Here is a 17,146-nt window from a genome sequence, read left to right as displayed (position 1 = left end):
AGAACTCAAGTTTCTCATCATTTATAATTCTCAACATTTTCTTTTTTAAATCAAAGTTTATTTAAATTTTTAAGAATTGTTATGTAATAATTAAGACTTACAAGTTAATTTTTGATGTGGAAGCTTCTGGTATATGAGCCCCATATTTGTTCTAGTGCAATTGACAGAAAAGATCTCCTCTTCTTCCTTCTTTTTCTTCTTTACACCCAACCCAGTCAGCAGCTAACAGCAAGAAGACAGCAATTGAAGAGGATCCTGAGAAAGCCTTGCCCTGGGAAAAGGATTTCACCAGTCATGTGGTTAATCCATGATAGAACCTTGGAGATTAGAGGGCATTTCATGCATGTTTTCTCATTTGATAGGGCAGAAGCTTATCATCTCTTTGTTCTTCCCTCTTATTTCTTAGCCCATTTAGATAAGCATTTCTGCATATTATTTGCAGATCTTTCCAATTTAGAAACACAGGGAACAGAGGAGTTAAAAGTCTGGGGCCTCCAGTATTTCAGAAATATGGTGATGTGTCAAAATGTGGCAAGTCCTCTGTGAATCCATGTACTATTTACACCAAGTTCTCATAAGGAGCGTGGCTGTGGGGCTTGTGAGCAATGCCTGCTGCTTATTTTTTTACTTGCATCTTATGGGAAAGTTGAACTGTGAACCTGAAAGTTTAAAATGTGAAAATCAAGAAGAGCCATATAAGGAGCCATGAAGAGGGTTGTGTTGATAAGGGCTCTTTGGGAATTGAGGAGATGAAGTAGACAGAGAAGGAAAGGATAGAGAAAAAGAAAGTGATTTCTCCAGCAGATTTAATGCTACGACTTTAAAAGCTAAGTACAGTCAAGGCTAAAGGATAAATCGATTGGATACTGATATGTATTTAAAGGAAAAACACACATTCTCTACACTTCAAGGAATCTCTCTTCAGGCATTAGTGTGTAAATATCACTGAAAATGCCCAATACCACCAAAAGAGCTCATGAGCAGGGAGTTAACATAATTCAGTTTTTTCAATAAACAGCTTGAATAGGAATATTCCATTTCAGAACATTAAAGTCAGTATTAAAAAAAAAAAACCTAGTATCTTCCACTGAGTATTCATCCGTAAAGAAAATCATCACAAATAATCATCAGATATGATTTTAGCCCACACTTGTTAGGGAGATAATTGACTTATGAAAGAAGAAAATCATGCAATTTTTATGATGATTTGTCATTCGATGCTTTCAAGAACAAAGATGTCAATTTTCATAAATGCAATTTAAATCTCTGCTCTGCACCTATCTAAATTCAAGGGATGCTTATCAGGGAATCGTGTGCTATCTTAAATCCAAATATTTATTTGCCAACGCCAACCACCAATCAGAAGTTGAATATGACCACTACTTTACTCTGACTTAGAATTAAATAGGGTGAAAAGATTTTCACCTTATTAATAAATGGCATATTCTCCTCTTCCCTGAACATGACTGTTGCAAGCCTGGCTTTCTTCAGAGTCCTCTCCAACCACATCACTGCTCTCATCAACAGACAAACTGCAACATTAGACACCCCTCAAAATCCAAGTCAATCTGCCTACAGCTTGTCCAGGGTCAAGCAGATACATTAAAAAGCATATCCAGTTCCCCTTTCATATCTCATTTCCCCCAAAATGTACTTGTAGTATTTTAAAGCATCCCCACAAGGTGGCAGAATTGTAACACGTTGAGATTGATGAGCCTCTACTGAGACTGATTTTTTTTTTTTAATTGTTTAACACATTTCAGAGATCAGTGTTTCCAAAACAGCATAGGAAAAGCATCACGTCCATAAAGACTCCCCTCAAGCTCTTGTAGGTGAGAGGAGGAAAATTCATCTTGCAATGAGCCATCTTTAAATTGAAATTACCTAATGAGATCTTTCCTCCCACTCCTCTGGCTTAGCTTAGATTTCTATGGGAAGCAGAGTTGAAAATGTCCTTACTGTCAAGATCATTTCATTCTTGTGCATAGTGCAGGCATTTTCTGATGCATCTCACATGTTCCCTTTTAAAATGTTAGAAGGGAGAGAGAAGCTGGAGCTGCAGGGGGAGCAGCTCCACCCTCTGGGGGACTGAGAGAGGAGGAAGGGAAGCTGCAGCAACAGCAAGCAAACCTCTGGAACAGCGCTGCCCTGCACCCATCCTGATTTAAAAATCAGATTCAGTTCACCCCAGAGAAGGTGATGCAAAGCAGACATGATTCAGTCCAGGCTCCCTTTAACCAAGCAAGGGGAGAGATCCAGATGGTACCAGAACATTACCACACTAGAGATTAGAGGATTTTCTTCCTCCTTAAATCCTAAAGTAGATACATATAAAAACCCTCTTACACTAGCATTTCTCAGTCCTTTTCCAACTGCCAATTTTATAAAGGAAGGTGATAGATATTTTATTAAAGCAATATCTATAATATGCATCTGATTGCAAGTCGACATTAGTGTCAGTTTGGATGTCCTCAAAGAAGAGTGAATTTACCATCCTGGCTTCTACTTTGAGGTTACCCACTAATCAGTTTGTTCCCACTGGCTGCTACAGCTTAGGCTAATTGGAGTACACCATTATATTAAACACTGCTTTTGCCTGCTTGTCCAGATCCACCCTTTTCAAAAGAAAAAAAATGGGAATTTTGAGGAAAGTTCTTCATTTCAAGTAGGGTGCTCATGGTTCTTAGAAGGGCCTTGACAAAGTCCCTGTACTTTTCTGGACAGTTCTTTTCCTAAAATGACTTAAGCAGGGCCACTTCCATCTTGAAAATCTGATAGTATGTGATACAGAACTGTTGATGAGCTCAGAACCTGTTTTGGAAACACCTGTCTAGCTGGCAAAGTTATCATGGTGTTTGGGCCTCCATGTAACAGATAAAGACAAAAGCTCTCTAGAGCATACAGGTGCCACCAGTAAAACACCCAATCTTTGCAACTGCCACTGTGATCTGTTTAAAAACCACAATAGAATAGGGTTTTATTTTATTCAAAATCAAATATGATTTTCTATGCTTTTCTATTACGTTTACATACAGTAACTGAACAAGTAGCTGCAATAGTAACAATAATAGGATCATAACACTCTGTGGTTTCCTTTTAGGTGGCATTATTGCTCCCTAATTCCTCAGTATCCATTGACCTTTTCAGTTTCTCCGTTTTTCAAAGATGAAGGTTTAAAGATGTGTTAGTGAAATTCTGTCCCCGTGGACTCACAGCACATAGGATTCTCTTAGAGGTTTCTGAGAACTGTAGGCTACATGTGTTTTTTGAGAAGGTCCTGTGTACAGGAAATATTGTAAAAGATTGATAAATGATCCCAGTTCTATTAATAGTCACTGAGGGCTGAGGCATTAAGCCACCAGAGCCTTTCCATTTGTGCTCTCACTGTGGGCAGTGAGAAATAAGGTGCCGTGAGGAGCATTTTCCCTTCCTACCCACTGGGTTTTTGCATTGCTATATGAATTTTGGCCACAGTCTGCTCTTTATAACTGACCATCTCCTGGGAAGCCAAGAAGAGAAATACTTCCACGAAGACCAATTTTACAGCATTTCAAAACACTTTAAGCCCTTTACCTGCTGTGGCAGAGTGTTGCATTTGACTAAACGCAAGAGAAAAGAGAACAAGGCTATTCCTCAAGTAAAGATTTCCTGTGTGCTGATGAGTCATCTCAGAGGTACATTGGAACACTCTGCATCCAAAGCAAGCCCTGGGCTGTTTGGAAACCTCTGCTGACTCAGCATTCACTGGGGCAGTGGTCCCTCTAGAGCTATTAAGCTCAGATCTTAAAAACAGATGTGCCGGGCAGAGTGCACAGGTTATTGATTTTCTCATATACTGCGTGTTCTAAAAGATGTCTTAAGCTGCCTGTACATGGAGCTATCTTGTGAAAATAGAGAACAGGGAAAGAGGTTTGTGGATTTGGTCATATGCAGAGCCTTGATTACTGGATTGTTTGTTATGGTAGCCTAATATGGTCCACATAGCCAGGATCGATTGTATAATTTGCAAGGTTCAATGCAAAATGAAAATGTAGGGCCCCCTGATCAAAAACTGTTCAGGATTTCATGATGGTGAGGGCAGAGCATTAAACCCAGTGAAAACACAGCTCTGTACCTAGCTGTCCCTCTTAAGCACCCCAGGAACCTCATCTGTGAACAGGAGCAGTGGAAATGCTGTATGGTAGTTTACATTAAAAAAAAAAAATGTGCTGTGTTGCCTAGCAACTGACTAAGGACCTGAATGGTCTGACTTGCAGGTTTAGATACACCATCTTGAAAGTCTAAATTCATGGCAACCTCCTAGTAGACTGATAATTTTTAAGGAAAAGTAATATAGTGGGAGATGGAAATGGGAGGGCAGAAAGGAACACTTTTTCCTACTCTTATAATGCAGGTGGCTAGTTTGTTGTTTTCCTTATTCAATCTTCCAAGAATAAGATTCTTCATAAGTGAAATAAATGTGAAGAAGAAATTATAGTTTCCTCTGAAATATAAACAAGATTTTTCCTTAGAGGATAATGAAAATATGAATTAATCAATAAATTTTTGAGCACACGTATTTAGCAATTCACATTCACTGAGCATTTAATAATAAGTACCTGCTATGCTATAGATTACAGAGATGAATAATAGTTTTTATTCTTAAGGAATTATACCTAGACATGAAGATAATATGTAATAAACAAACAGCAGTGTTGCCTATTTAAAAAAGAGACCTCATAATCACCTCTCTTTCTCTCCTTGGTGTTTTACAGGGACCTTGTGCTGCAGAATCAGAACCAGCTCTTTTGATGGGGAGCAAGCAGTTCGGACTTTCAAAAAACAGTCACATTGCAATTGCCTTTGATGACACAAAAGTTAAAAACCGGTGTGTATTATTCTGAGATATTGCCCAAGAACTGGTAAATGAAATATTGAATAGTCTTGTTTAATCAAATTTCATCAACTACATTTACTAATTAATGAAATTATTTTTTTATTTACTTTTAATTTTCTGAATACAGCAGAGAATAAAATTATATTTGTCTGGGCCTAAAGAGCTCCATTTAAGAAATCAGTAGCCCAGGCAAGCCCCGTCAGAGAAGATTTTACCTATGTTATGAAAATAAACCCATAAGTTGACACCCCTCCATCTTAGCATAACAATTCTCTTATTTTCCTCTTTCCCTTCACATGCTTGAATTTCACAGCCTCACAATTGAGTTGGAAGTGCGAACCGAAGCTGAATCAGGCTTGCTTTTTTACATGGCTCGGATCAATCATGCTGATTTTGCTACAGTTCAGCTGAGAAATGGATTGCCGTACTTCAGTTATGACTTGGGGAGTGGTGACACCAACACCATGATCCCCACCAAAATCAATGATGGCCAGTGGCACAAGGTAACCATGCCCAGGACTTGGCAACCCTCTCTGCAGGGGTCCAGGTGGCAGCCATGGGTGTTCCCGTGATGCCAGCACTATTTTGCCAGTGCAGGCACTAACCCTCATGCTGCTGGAATGTGGCAGAGGTTAAAAATAAAGTAAATGTTGTATACCACTTGCACAACCTTGGAAAATGTGATCCTATCCTGGGTAGGTTAATATTTGGCCACTTACAAACCTGATCATGGTACTCCAGGGTTCTGCCATTGTTTCACGACTGTGGCTCCCGAACATATGTCCACAAACTGGGCCAAGGGGTTGAAGACATTCTCACTGCTCTGAGTAAGAATTATAGGATACAGCATGTGTTAACCATGAAGTTTTGGGTAGTAGATGTAGAGGAATAATATTTATTTTTGAGATTATATGTTCCTATTTCGAAGGTACTGTAAAACCTCTCTTTTAATAAATAAAATTTGGCCAAAGTAAAAGTTGGCTACACTCAGATGGGGGCTTACGATTTGGGGGGTCTGAAAACCAAGAGTCTGGGAATCTCTGCAGTGTTGTGTTTAAAGGACCCTAAGGTACCATTTCCACCGATAGTCATTTGGAACAACTTTAAAAGGCTGGCCTTACACCCAGAAACTGGTGCTATTATGGGCACAGAAGGCTCATTTGACAGCTTACAATCGTCTTTGGCATGACTGCAAGTAGATAATATACTGCGTGATTAAAACAAAAACTCAAAATTAAGCACCTGTGATACCCTATTAAGTAAAGTTTCCCTGGGTATACCAATAAAATGCTTAATTTTCAGAGCAGGATATTATTAGATGTTAGATTTGATGTATTAACCTACTTTGACTTGTCATACCATATAGAAAGCCAAAGAACATTAAAAAAAAATACAAGACAAACTCCAAGTCAACCAATTTGTCTCAGAAATAAGAAATGCAATCTTTATATTTGATTGGGAGTTTATGGATAGCAAATAGTGATCTCAATGGAGGGGTTCCTGTTAAGATTTATTCTTATCTCTGGTTAATGGGATAATAAATATGATACTTGAGAAAAAGTCACATTTGAGGCCATAAAAAAGGTTAGGATTAAGAGAGGAACTTAAATATGATAATTACCCAAATTAAAAGCAGATTTTATTTTTGAAGATTTTAAAATTACTTCCCAAACTAGAATAGATAACCTATAAAATGAGGTGTTAAAATTACCCTAGTCCTGATCCAGACTCATTTTTAAGCCATTGTTGGGCTCCAGTATTCCATAGGCTTACATAATCCCCTGGTTAAATTTAGATTCTATACTCAAGCCATTTTTCACACCCCTCTTCTTTTATTCTGTCCTGGAAGATACTTCCTTAACTGCCATAAATTCAGCATCAGTAGGGTTTCCATCTTCCTTGCTGACTTTGGACTAATCAGCTGCTGCAGAAATTACAGTACCTCCCCTGTGCACTGCTCTCCTTCTAGTTCTGCACACAAGAAAGGCCTGTAGCAAGTAGTCAGTGGCATTAGGAGTACAGGTTTTGCTCAGATTAATACATTATTACAACTAGACACGAATTTTGCAGTTCACTTAATTCATAGCAGTGCTATCAGTCTACAAGTTTCCATACAACATGCCTATCTCTTGAGACATATGCAAACTTGGAAAGCTCTAGAAGCAACTTCAATCTAAAACTTACCCAGAAAAAGGTTGTGACTTTTCAGTAATGATAGTCATGGAAAAGACAAAACTTTGAAATATTATGTTAAATGGGTGTATACTCCTTTATGTTACACCTTAGCCCATAAATTATTTCACCTTTTCTTATGAATATCACACAAGTTCTTATGTTTTTTTTAAAAAAAAATTTAGTTGTAGATAGACCTTTATAATATTTATTTGTAAGTGGTGCTAAGAATCGAACCCAGTGTCTCACACATGTCAGGCAAGTGTGCTACTGCTGAGCCACAGCCCCAGCCCCCAAATTTTATGTCTTATACTGTGCATAATTGAAATTCATTTAAGATTGGCATTAATGACTTTTTTCAATTTTGTAGATTAAGATTGTGCGAATTAAGCAAGAAGGAATTCTTCATGTAGATGATGCCTCCAACAGAACCATCAGTCCCAAGAAAGCAGACATCCTGGATGTTGTGGGAATGCTGTATGTTGGTGGGTTACCCATCAACTATACCACCCGAAGAATTGGTCCAGTATGTGTCAGATTCCTTCCTTGTTGCCTAAATACATGTTATTTATGTATGTATTTTTAAATTGTTAGATCATGTGGGCTCGTGATCATTTATAGGCGGGTTGGAAATCATCTTTCTTGAGAAGTGATGGAAAGTTTTCTAGAAAAATTTAACTGTGTGTGGTAATGTCACCGAGCACTGGACCCTGAAGCCCAACTCCCGTGTTTTAAATATTTGCCTAATATTTTTTTAAAGAGAGAGAGAGAGAGAGAGAAAGAGAGGATTTTTTAATATTTATTTTGGGCTGACACAACATCTTTATTTTATTTTATGTGGTGCTGAGGATCGAACCCAGTGCCCCGTGCATGCCAGGCGAGCACGTTACCGCTTGAGCCACATCTCCAGCGCAGATATTTGCCTAAATATTGACTGACAAGCTGTATGACCTTGAATGTCTTTCTTTAACAAAGTTCCCTCTTTTGCAAAATAAGGTAATGAAAGTACCAGAGTTGCTGTAAAGATGAAATGAGGTAATATATTTTAAGTATTTGAAAGAGAACCAGACATGTAGAAAACACTGGATAAGGAAGATAAAGATGATGGTGTGCATGATACCATTTCAGGACTAGAGACTTAGTGATTAATGGAGAAATATAGTATTCAAAGACTAAACTTATTCAATTTCAGATTCGGAATTTAAAGTCCTCACAATTTTATGAATCAATATTCACAAAATAATTTTTTCTCAGACCTTGAATCCTGGTTTACTTTGAAAAAATGTAATTCTGAGCAACACAGGGGGTCATTGTTTTTAGAGAATGCACTAGATACAAGTGTGATACATTTCTACAGTCAAATTAGAGCACATGATAGCTTTATTCATTTGTCAAAGACAATTGCCCTTTGCAGTTGTAATTCTCAGCATTTGGCTTTTCTTGTGAATGATTGCTTTTTTTCATAGCTGTCAGATATGCTACCAACATCTATCAAAATAAGAGTCTCTGAAGTGATAACAGCAAAAAGTGACTAACTTGAATTCCTAAAACCAGATTAAATATAACAGTGCAGCTGGGTGTAGTGGCACACTCCTGTAATCCCAGCGGCTCAGGAGGCTGAGACAGGAGGATCGCAAGTTCAAAGTTCAAAGTCAGCCTCTACAATAGTAAGGCACTAAGCAGCAACTCAGTGAGAGCCTGATTCTAAATAAAATACCTCTGAGTTTAATCCCCAGTACAAGATAGATAGATAGATAGATAGATAGATAGATAGATAGATAGATAGATAGATGGATGGATGGATGGATGGATGTGCAGAGTGTGATTGAGTTATTTCCAAATTCCTCAAGGCCCAAATGTTTCATGCAAACTCCTGAGTTTTATGAATGTATGTATTTTCTTAGGGGATGGACCATTGAGTTGATTATTTTCAAAAGAAACAAGCACTAAAGCAAACCTAATTGCCATTTCAGACAGAATTTGATATAGATCACAACAAAATGTATATATAGTGAGATTAATAAATTATTAATAGGAACATGAAATCAGCAACATAAAATACACATCAAAAGCTACAATACCTGTGCAGAGCCCATAGTTCTTTCAAAGCAATGGTCACATAATACAACATAGTATGCAGTCTTTAGAAAAGCAGACAGTCCTGTTGGATATAACCTATGGAGAAGCACAACACAAGATTCTCAGAAGCCATGCAGTCCTGGGGTGATGCGGACCCAGGCATCTCTGGCAAATGCTCTAAGACAACAGACCCAGGTCTGCATGCACCAAGGATCCCACAAATGATTATACTGCACATAAAGACAAAATTCTGCTAAAACTTGGCATTTGTTTCTTCTGCCCTGAATGTTTAGGTGACCTACAGCATTGATGGCTGCATTAGGAATCTTCACATGGAAGAAGCTCCTGTTGATCTTGAACAACCGACCTCTAGCTTCCATGTCGGGACCTGCTTTGCGAATGCTCAGAGAGGAACCTATTTTGATGGGACAGGTTTTGCCAAAGCAGGTGAGGCTCTTCTTTTTTCTTCCTGTTGAATATTCACTATGTATAAATTCTAATTTCTTACCTGTACCAAGAAGTAAAAGTCCCAGAATCCCAAACTAATCCTCTTTGTGGAAACTTGAATGAATTTCTAGAACTAACAAAAAATGCCTCTTAAAAATTCACGTATCTACTAAAAATATTTTTTTTAAATTCACATATCTGACTATGATAAGGACTAATAGAAAAAATACAATAAAAAATTGGTTGGAGATTTTATTTTATGTTCCTCATAAAGACCAATAACAGTAAAATAAATGTAATTCTGAAGAAAAGCTCCATAAGTTTACACTATGTGATTTCTGTATCTTCCAGTTTTCCCTGTCTGCCTTTCTAGATATATGACACTATTTTTCTTTCTTCTTCTCCAATTCTTTGCCAGGCTCCATTTTTTGATATATACACACACATTCACACTGCACACATACCTATGCTTATTTCTTACTGACAGTGGGAAAAAACTAAAACTAACTTCTCTTTAATAATAACAACAACAACCAAAAAAAAAAAAAAACCCTCTCACATTAACATACATTAAGATAGAATGTGCAATACCATGGTTTTGATAGACACATGTATTTATTCATTAAAAAATTATAAATACCTAATATGTGAAAATTTTTATGGGAAACAGAAATTAATAAGATGTAGTTCCTTCCTTTAATAATATATTGTCAATACGTAAGATATAATTTGCTCAAAAATCACAAGCAGACAAGTAAAAATGATTCAAAACTATAAAAGCAAAGTTCTATAAATAATAAGAAGAAAGATTAATTTGGGTTGAAAAATCAGGAAAGTTTTAAGGAAGAATTCACATCTAAGTAAAGATTTAGAAGACAGGTGGGACATTCCCATACAAAAGTTGTGAGAGGTGGAAGATTAGAACCCTGTCACAAAGCCTAAGTGGGAAACATCACCTATGCAGAAACAGAAATCAGAAAAACACATGTTAAATACTCAAATATTGGTTGTGTTAAACCCCAAATTTCATGTGCTCTGGAAATCCAAATACTTTCCCAAGACTTCTGCAAATTCAGATGGCTAGCATTCTCTCCTTCAGATGTGATGGCAAGCTTCAATGCAGCCTCTGTAGCTAATGGAATGATTTACCATCCAGCAGAGCTCCTTTGGTTCTGGTTCAAACTGGACCAGAAAATTAATCACTTCCCTAAGTTTCAACAATTTCTCATCTTCTCCACACAGCACAGTACAATTTACATAAGACCTGGTGGTCCAAGGAGATTACGTAACTGGAAAACACAACTTCGATTTAACCTTTGACTTCTTTGTTCTTTAAAGCTTGCCAGCCATCCAATCACTGGAGAGTTTTTATTGGCCTCTACACGCCCTCTGTCCTTAGCTGAACTGATCCATGTCATCCTTCTCTTCTTACTTTTCCCTTTCTGTTTTACTTTGCAAAATAACTCAGCTTCTTCTACCCTTGACTTTTTAAAACTGCTGTAAATACACCTTTGCCCATCCAGAACCATCCAGGTTATCAGAACAGTCTTTCACATAACAGGTTTCACCCTTCACTATCAATGGTTGTGGTTATACACTGAATTTTTTCCTTGTCTAAATAAATAGAAGACATACAGAAATTTTCCATGAGTCCTTTCCTAATATGTCATGCAGTTCATGTAGCCTAGAATAATCACTTTGTTTATATGAGAACTACCTTGAATACATGTTAAAAGACTAAATAAATCAATCGATCAAATATATAAAATTATAGAGAAAAGAGTTAACTAGTGAACTAGAAAAGTCCATTTATCATCCAGAATCTTCTCATCAAAAATTACATTTGCTGTTTCTATCTTTATTAATGAAATATTTAGTAACTTGTATAGTCTTTCAGATCATGTGGTATCATTTAGAGTGCCTCAATAAAATTTTACTCATTAGTCTTTGAAATACTTAGTCCAACAGACAGACTTCTACACAATAATCCTACCTAACTTTAAGGTTCTTTGACTCAATCTCAGTGTGTGTTCATTCATTCATTAATTCAACAAATATCTATTAAACTTCCAATATATGCTAGATACTTTGATATGCCCAGGAATAAAATGTTGAGCAATATAGACAATCTATACCCTCATTCTGGAAGGAAAGACAGCCAAGAAAATAAGCTAAAACTATAAAATATAATACTAACACAGTGGTGGAGGGATAGGTCTGGAACTTCAGCCTCAGTTAGGTAGCATGAATTGAAATCTAGTAAAACCAATACACTATACAAATTTAAATTAGTAATGCCTACACTCTAATTCACATTAAAAAAAAACACTTTATTTTACAGTTGGTGGATTCAAAGTGGGATTGGACCTTCTTGTAGAATTTGAGTTCCGCACAACCAGAACAACTGGGGTTCTTTTGGGAATCAGCAGTCAAAAAATGGATGGGATGGGAATTGAAATGATTGATGAAAAGGTGAGTGACAGCAACCCAAACACTGTTTTGTTTATGACATCATTGTTCATGTGTTGGGAACTCCATTTTGAAATCTTGACATTTTCTTTATTGTCAGAAAGCTTGATTGCCTTTTTCCATTCTTCTGGATTATCTCAATTTGTGTGTTTTCAGCATAAATATTCTGTAGGCCAGTATAAACTTTAAATTTGATAAGCCTACAGCAAGGCGACTGGATTGACCAGTTATGGACCAAATCATTTTTTAACTCAAGCTCTTACGATGTTGTCCTAAGTACTCTGTTATTCTCCTCTCCATGAACATGGTCTATGGAGCTATTGATTCCAGTGGAACAAAAGGAAGAGGTTTGGATCATCTATAATCAGTCTACCTCCTATTAAAGGGTAGGCGTCTCTTAGAAGACAGAATGGGCAACATTTCAGTTTCTCAATTTTTTATCTAAAAGCATCCAGATACTATTAAAAAAAAAAAAAGAACAAACTTATAAAAGTGTTTTGTCAGTTTGCTGACTGTGGATAATCTAGTTCTAAACACCCCTTTAGTCCCTGCATGCTTATGACCAACAACCTGCAGTGAGATGACCTGTTTATATATACTTTGTACTATGGGGATCTGGCAAAAAGAGGAGGCAAAGAAAGACATCTCATAAGTTTTCTATTTGGGTATTAGCTTCAACTCTGCACATATATTGCACACCCCCATGACCCCCCACTTAAAACGCTGTGGCCTCCTAAGAAGAAAAATTACATAGTGACTTAAAATACATATTCCTTTGCCTCCTCTCTCCTTCTCCACAGTCTTCAAACCACCCACAAAGGCAACATAACAACAACCACCAAAAAAACAAAACAAGAAAAGATCTAGAAGTTTATAGATAAAAAAAAAAAAGGATGAATAAATAAGCCACCCTAGTAGTTTTGTCAAATTTGTAAACATACTTTTTCTACACCTTTTTAAGCTTTACCACTTGCTCATAACCTTGGTAGTATTGATGTGTCCATTTATCATGTGGTTTCTCATCAGGTTCCTTCAACATGCAAAATCCTGTGATTACAAACTCCACTCAGTATACCAAACTCCTTGCCAACATTTACATCATTGTACATTTTATAAACTTTCCTACTATTTACTTGCACTTTTAATCTTTTTACAAAACTGTATTTCTTTTCATTCACCTTGTCAAATGCATTGCCAAATTGACTGTTTTTAATATTTCAATATGTTTCTTTTCTTCATCAGCTTCAAAAGAATTCTGACTTCTCAAATTTCAGGGTCCTTGCCGCATTACTAAAAACAGATTTTTCTCATTTAAATGAGAACTTCTAATCTAAATTCTTCATTGTTAGGAATTTAACTGGCCTTCTGGCTCAGGTCTTTGGCACCTGTGACATGAAACGTGCCTCCAAAAGTAATTTATGTAACTCATTCCTGTATATAAAATAGAATCCATGAAGGAAAACAAATACAATTAAAACATCAAGCGTTTAAATTTTTTAAAATCCTTTAAAGTGAATTTATAAACCAATTAATAGATCACTTTTTAAACAACATCTTTTAAGAAAGTTTTATAAGGTTCACCGAGAACTCTCACACTCTAAAAAAATGTGTGGTTATTTTTCTGTGTATACTATATCCTTTTTTTTTTTTAAATGCCTGATTTCAGACTTTTCTGAAAACAGAGCCAGCTTCATGCACCTTGTCTATTAATACTAATGATGCCCAAAAGCAAAGAACATAATTTGTGACTCTGGGTGATCAGATTCATATTTTAATTTCTGTCAAGTTTTTAAATATGTTTAATATGTCCCAGTTGTGTTCACTTCAAATGCTTCCAGGTGACATCTTTCCTAGAGACCTGATCATTTTTGCTCTGTGAACTGTCATGACTCCCCTCTAATGAAACCATCTGGGACTGTTCACTTTCCTACTTTCTAGCTTATGTTTCATGTGGACAATGGTGCTGGCCAATTCACTGCTGTCTACGATGCTGGGATCCCAGGATATTTGTGTGATGGACGATGGCACAGAGTCACAGCCAACAAGATCAAACACCGCATTGAGCTCACAGTAGATGGGAACCAGGTGGAAGCCCAAAGCCCAAACCCAGCATCTACGTCAGCTGATACAAATGACCCTGTGTTTGTTGGAGGTTTCCCAGGTAATGATTGGCTACTTCAGTCAGAATTTCTTTGCACTATTATGTTTGTGGTTTTGAAACATTTATATTTGTATGGGCATGTCCAAAAATGTGTGCCTAAGGACACTTGCTTCTTAACTTTAAGAATCCCCTCACAAATATAACACTTTACCTCAAATTTCCAGTCTATAAAATGAGCATATTACTTATATAGAACACATGGGACTGAACTTTTCACAATGGTCCCCAAAGTTTCATCCAAGAAGAAGTGAAACCTAGAGGAAATGAGTTTGACTTATAAAAGATATGAAGCATTTAATAGCAATTGAGGCCAGAGTTGGTGTTCTTTCTGATTTTGTTTTAAAATTAATATACCAGAGGGATCATAAAATGTTGTGGAACTTATTTCCTCAAGTTCTGGAAATCATTGGGTTAAATACAGCTAATTTCCCCCTTAGGTTATTATAGAGTTTATATTTATCTTACAGAGAAACCCAAGCAATAAATCTGCATTCAAAATCTTTCTCCAGGACATTAAATATAGCCTGTGAACCACAGAGAGTTGCCTAAAGTGTCCATAAGCAAGAGTCCTCCACTTCATGAGAAATAAGCCCAGTTCCCCCCTTAATAAGTACTATAATAACACAAACCCCTAGAATGGTCTTTCATCATTTTGGCAAGAGGAACTTTTGTCCACATTTACATCAATCTCCTTTGCACAACATACACAATTTATAGTTTTCAGTAGTAGTCGACAAAGCAAAAGATATAAAAGTAAACGAGGACTAGTTGAGAGCTCCCCTTTCCAACTTGATTCTGGATTTTAAAAAAGACCTACTTCTTCAACAAAGATAAACCCTCTTTTCCATTCACAGTCATGGAATAAGGTCCCAGTTAGCACCAAGTCAGCCTGCCGACAGATGGCCCTCCTTAATAAAGAGAAGAAAATTTTATGTGTGCTTGCAACTTACTGAACATTTTGAGATTTATTTTTCCAATATAAGAAGTGATAAAGTCACCTTTTAAAACCAACCCATATCCTGATTCAATATTTGAAATATTTGATGTTGCTTTGTTTCATTAAGTAAAACTTTATAGTTTTAAGTCACCACTGTAAATGTTTTCATTCCAATCCACATTATTTGTTTGATGTCTTCAAATGCATAATCCCAGATGTTTCCATATTTCAAAAGTTGGTATTTCTCTATAGATTCAGTAAACAAACAAAAAAAAATGCCTTACCTTATACAAGACAGTGTTCCAATTTATTCTTAAACTAACTGTTGACTTTGAAAGAAGTTCTTAGTATTTAATGCAGCAACATTTCTAAACTGAACCCTCAGGGCTAGAGATGTAGCTTAGTGGAAGAGCTGGTCAGCATGTGGGAAGCTCTAGGTTTCATCCCGAAAAGCCAAAAACAAAATAAAAATCCTAAACTCTCTTGTTTTTGTCTTTCAGCTGGCCTCAACCAGTTTGGCCTGACAACCAACATTAGATTCCGAGGTTGCATTCGATCCCTGAGGCTCACCAAAGGCACCGGGAAGCCATTGGAGGTTAATTTTGCCAAGGCTTTAGAACTAAGGGGTGTGCAACCTGTATCATGCCCAGCTGACTAATAAAAATAAGTTCAAATCCCAGAAGCATCCATAAAAACAAGTATATCTACTCAAACAAATCTGTTTTACCTATATATATTAATACAACTAATTTGTGCCCATATATCGAATTCTTTCTATATACAGATGGTGCTAATTCAGACCCCAGATTGAATTTCAATTCAAGTTCTTTCTCAAGTTTATGAATATTAAACCTACTATTTCATTCTAAATAACTGCTTGTTTTGTGCGATTTTTAAAAATAAAAGGCAACTGACCATAATTTATTGTATTTGCAGCATGTCGGTCATTTCAGGAAAAAGAACTCAGATGCAATTTGTGAAGGAAACTTAAAAAAAAAAAAAACTTACTTCTATTAATACTTTTATCATCAATTTCCAAGCTTTGGCTTTCTGTCCAAGCCATTGAAAACAAGTGGATTTGGCATGTGTGATTAGAAGGAAATCAGCTCTCCTACTCCCTTTGTTTGTAAAAGCATTAGCAAATCATTTCTCTGATCCAAGTTCATTATTAAAGAATTTAACTAGCCATCTGAGTGAATACCTTTTTATGCTGGAGGATGATAGTATAGATCAGATTCAGGGCAGAGAGCTTGTTTACTTGATTTTCTTGTTTGATAATGATTTATAGGCTTTGGGGACATACCAGAACCAAGCTGCAGAATGACAATTAAGCATACATTTCATGCCACAGTATTGAGGCTTTGGGCTCTTTACGTTACAGTGAATGTTGCAATCTACACTGCAGTGGACGGGACCCATGCAGAGATGCATCTTCACTTACCAGCAAGCAATCAACCGGAAACTTAAAAGACATACTTCACTGAGGCTTTTTAATTTGTCATTTGACCAAACAAATTTATATCCTAAAAAAAATTCTGTATATTCTTCTCCTTTTACTTACTGTTTCAATCATCTTGAAAGGGGCCTGTGAAAAGACTGGCCTAGATTTTATTCATCAGCTGAAGAAGGAAACATTTCATTTGCTATATTCAGAAAAAAAATGGTTGTAGACTAGTAATTCAGAACACTTGAATGAACAGAAGACTTTCCTCACTATGGAAATTTTAGCCAAAGGAGAATATGTACTCCCACGGTGTTATATGATGTTATCCACAGGGACATGAAAGGTGCTATTTTGTAATCAAGGTGATGGTGAACCTGCTCTTAGCTTTTTGCCATTGGCTCAATACAGTTTGTCCACAGGATTTCATTCTAGAACAAGAAATTCTCAACCTTGGCTTGGCTCAGATTTTCAGAATATTGCCTTGGAATTAAACAACAACAACAACAACAACAACAACAACAACAAATACAACTGGTGCCTGGTATAGCAATTCTGATTTGG

General features: G+C 36.6%; 1 protein-coding gene across 1 annotated transcript in view; it reads left to right on the top strand.

Moving 5' to 3' along the window:
• Lama2 (laminin subunit alpha 2) overlaps window positions 1-16,241 on the top strand; it is a 555,405-nt gene extending 539,164 nt beyond the window's left edge. Inside the window, exons 58-64 of the mRNA XM_077801650.1 lie at window positions 4,755-4,867; window positions 5,190-5,379; window positions 7,419-7,574; window positions 9,421-9,574; window positions 11,916-12,046; window positions 13,982-14,204; window positions 15,642-16,241. Coding sequence (XP_077657776.1) covers window positions 4,755-4,867; window positions 5,190-5,379; window positions 7,419-7,574; window positions 9,421-9,574; window positions 11,916-12,046; window positions 13,982-14,204; window positions 15,642-15,799 — 1,125 coding nt within the window. The 3' untranslated portion in view covers window positions 15,800-16,241. The remainder of the gene's footprint in view (window positions 1-4,754; window positions 4,868-5,189; window positions 5,380-7,418; window positions 7,575-9,420; window positions 9,575-11,915; window positions 12,047-13,981; window positions 14,205-15,641) is intronic.
• Window positions 16,242-17,146: the final 905 nt, after the last annotated feature.

The sequence above is a fragment of the Urocitellus parryii genome, chromosome 8 (genome assembly GCF_045843805.1).
Source record: "Urocitellus parryii isolate mUroPar1 chromosome 8, mUroPar1.hap1, whole genome shotgun sequence".
In the NCBI taxonomy this organism is placed as follows: domain Eukaryota; kingdom Metazoa; phylum Chordata; class Mammalia; order Rodentia; family Sciuridae; genus Urocitellus; species Urocitellus parryii.
Note: the sequence above shows the minus strand (reverse complement) of the source record. Positions and strands in the feature narration are given on the sequence as shown.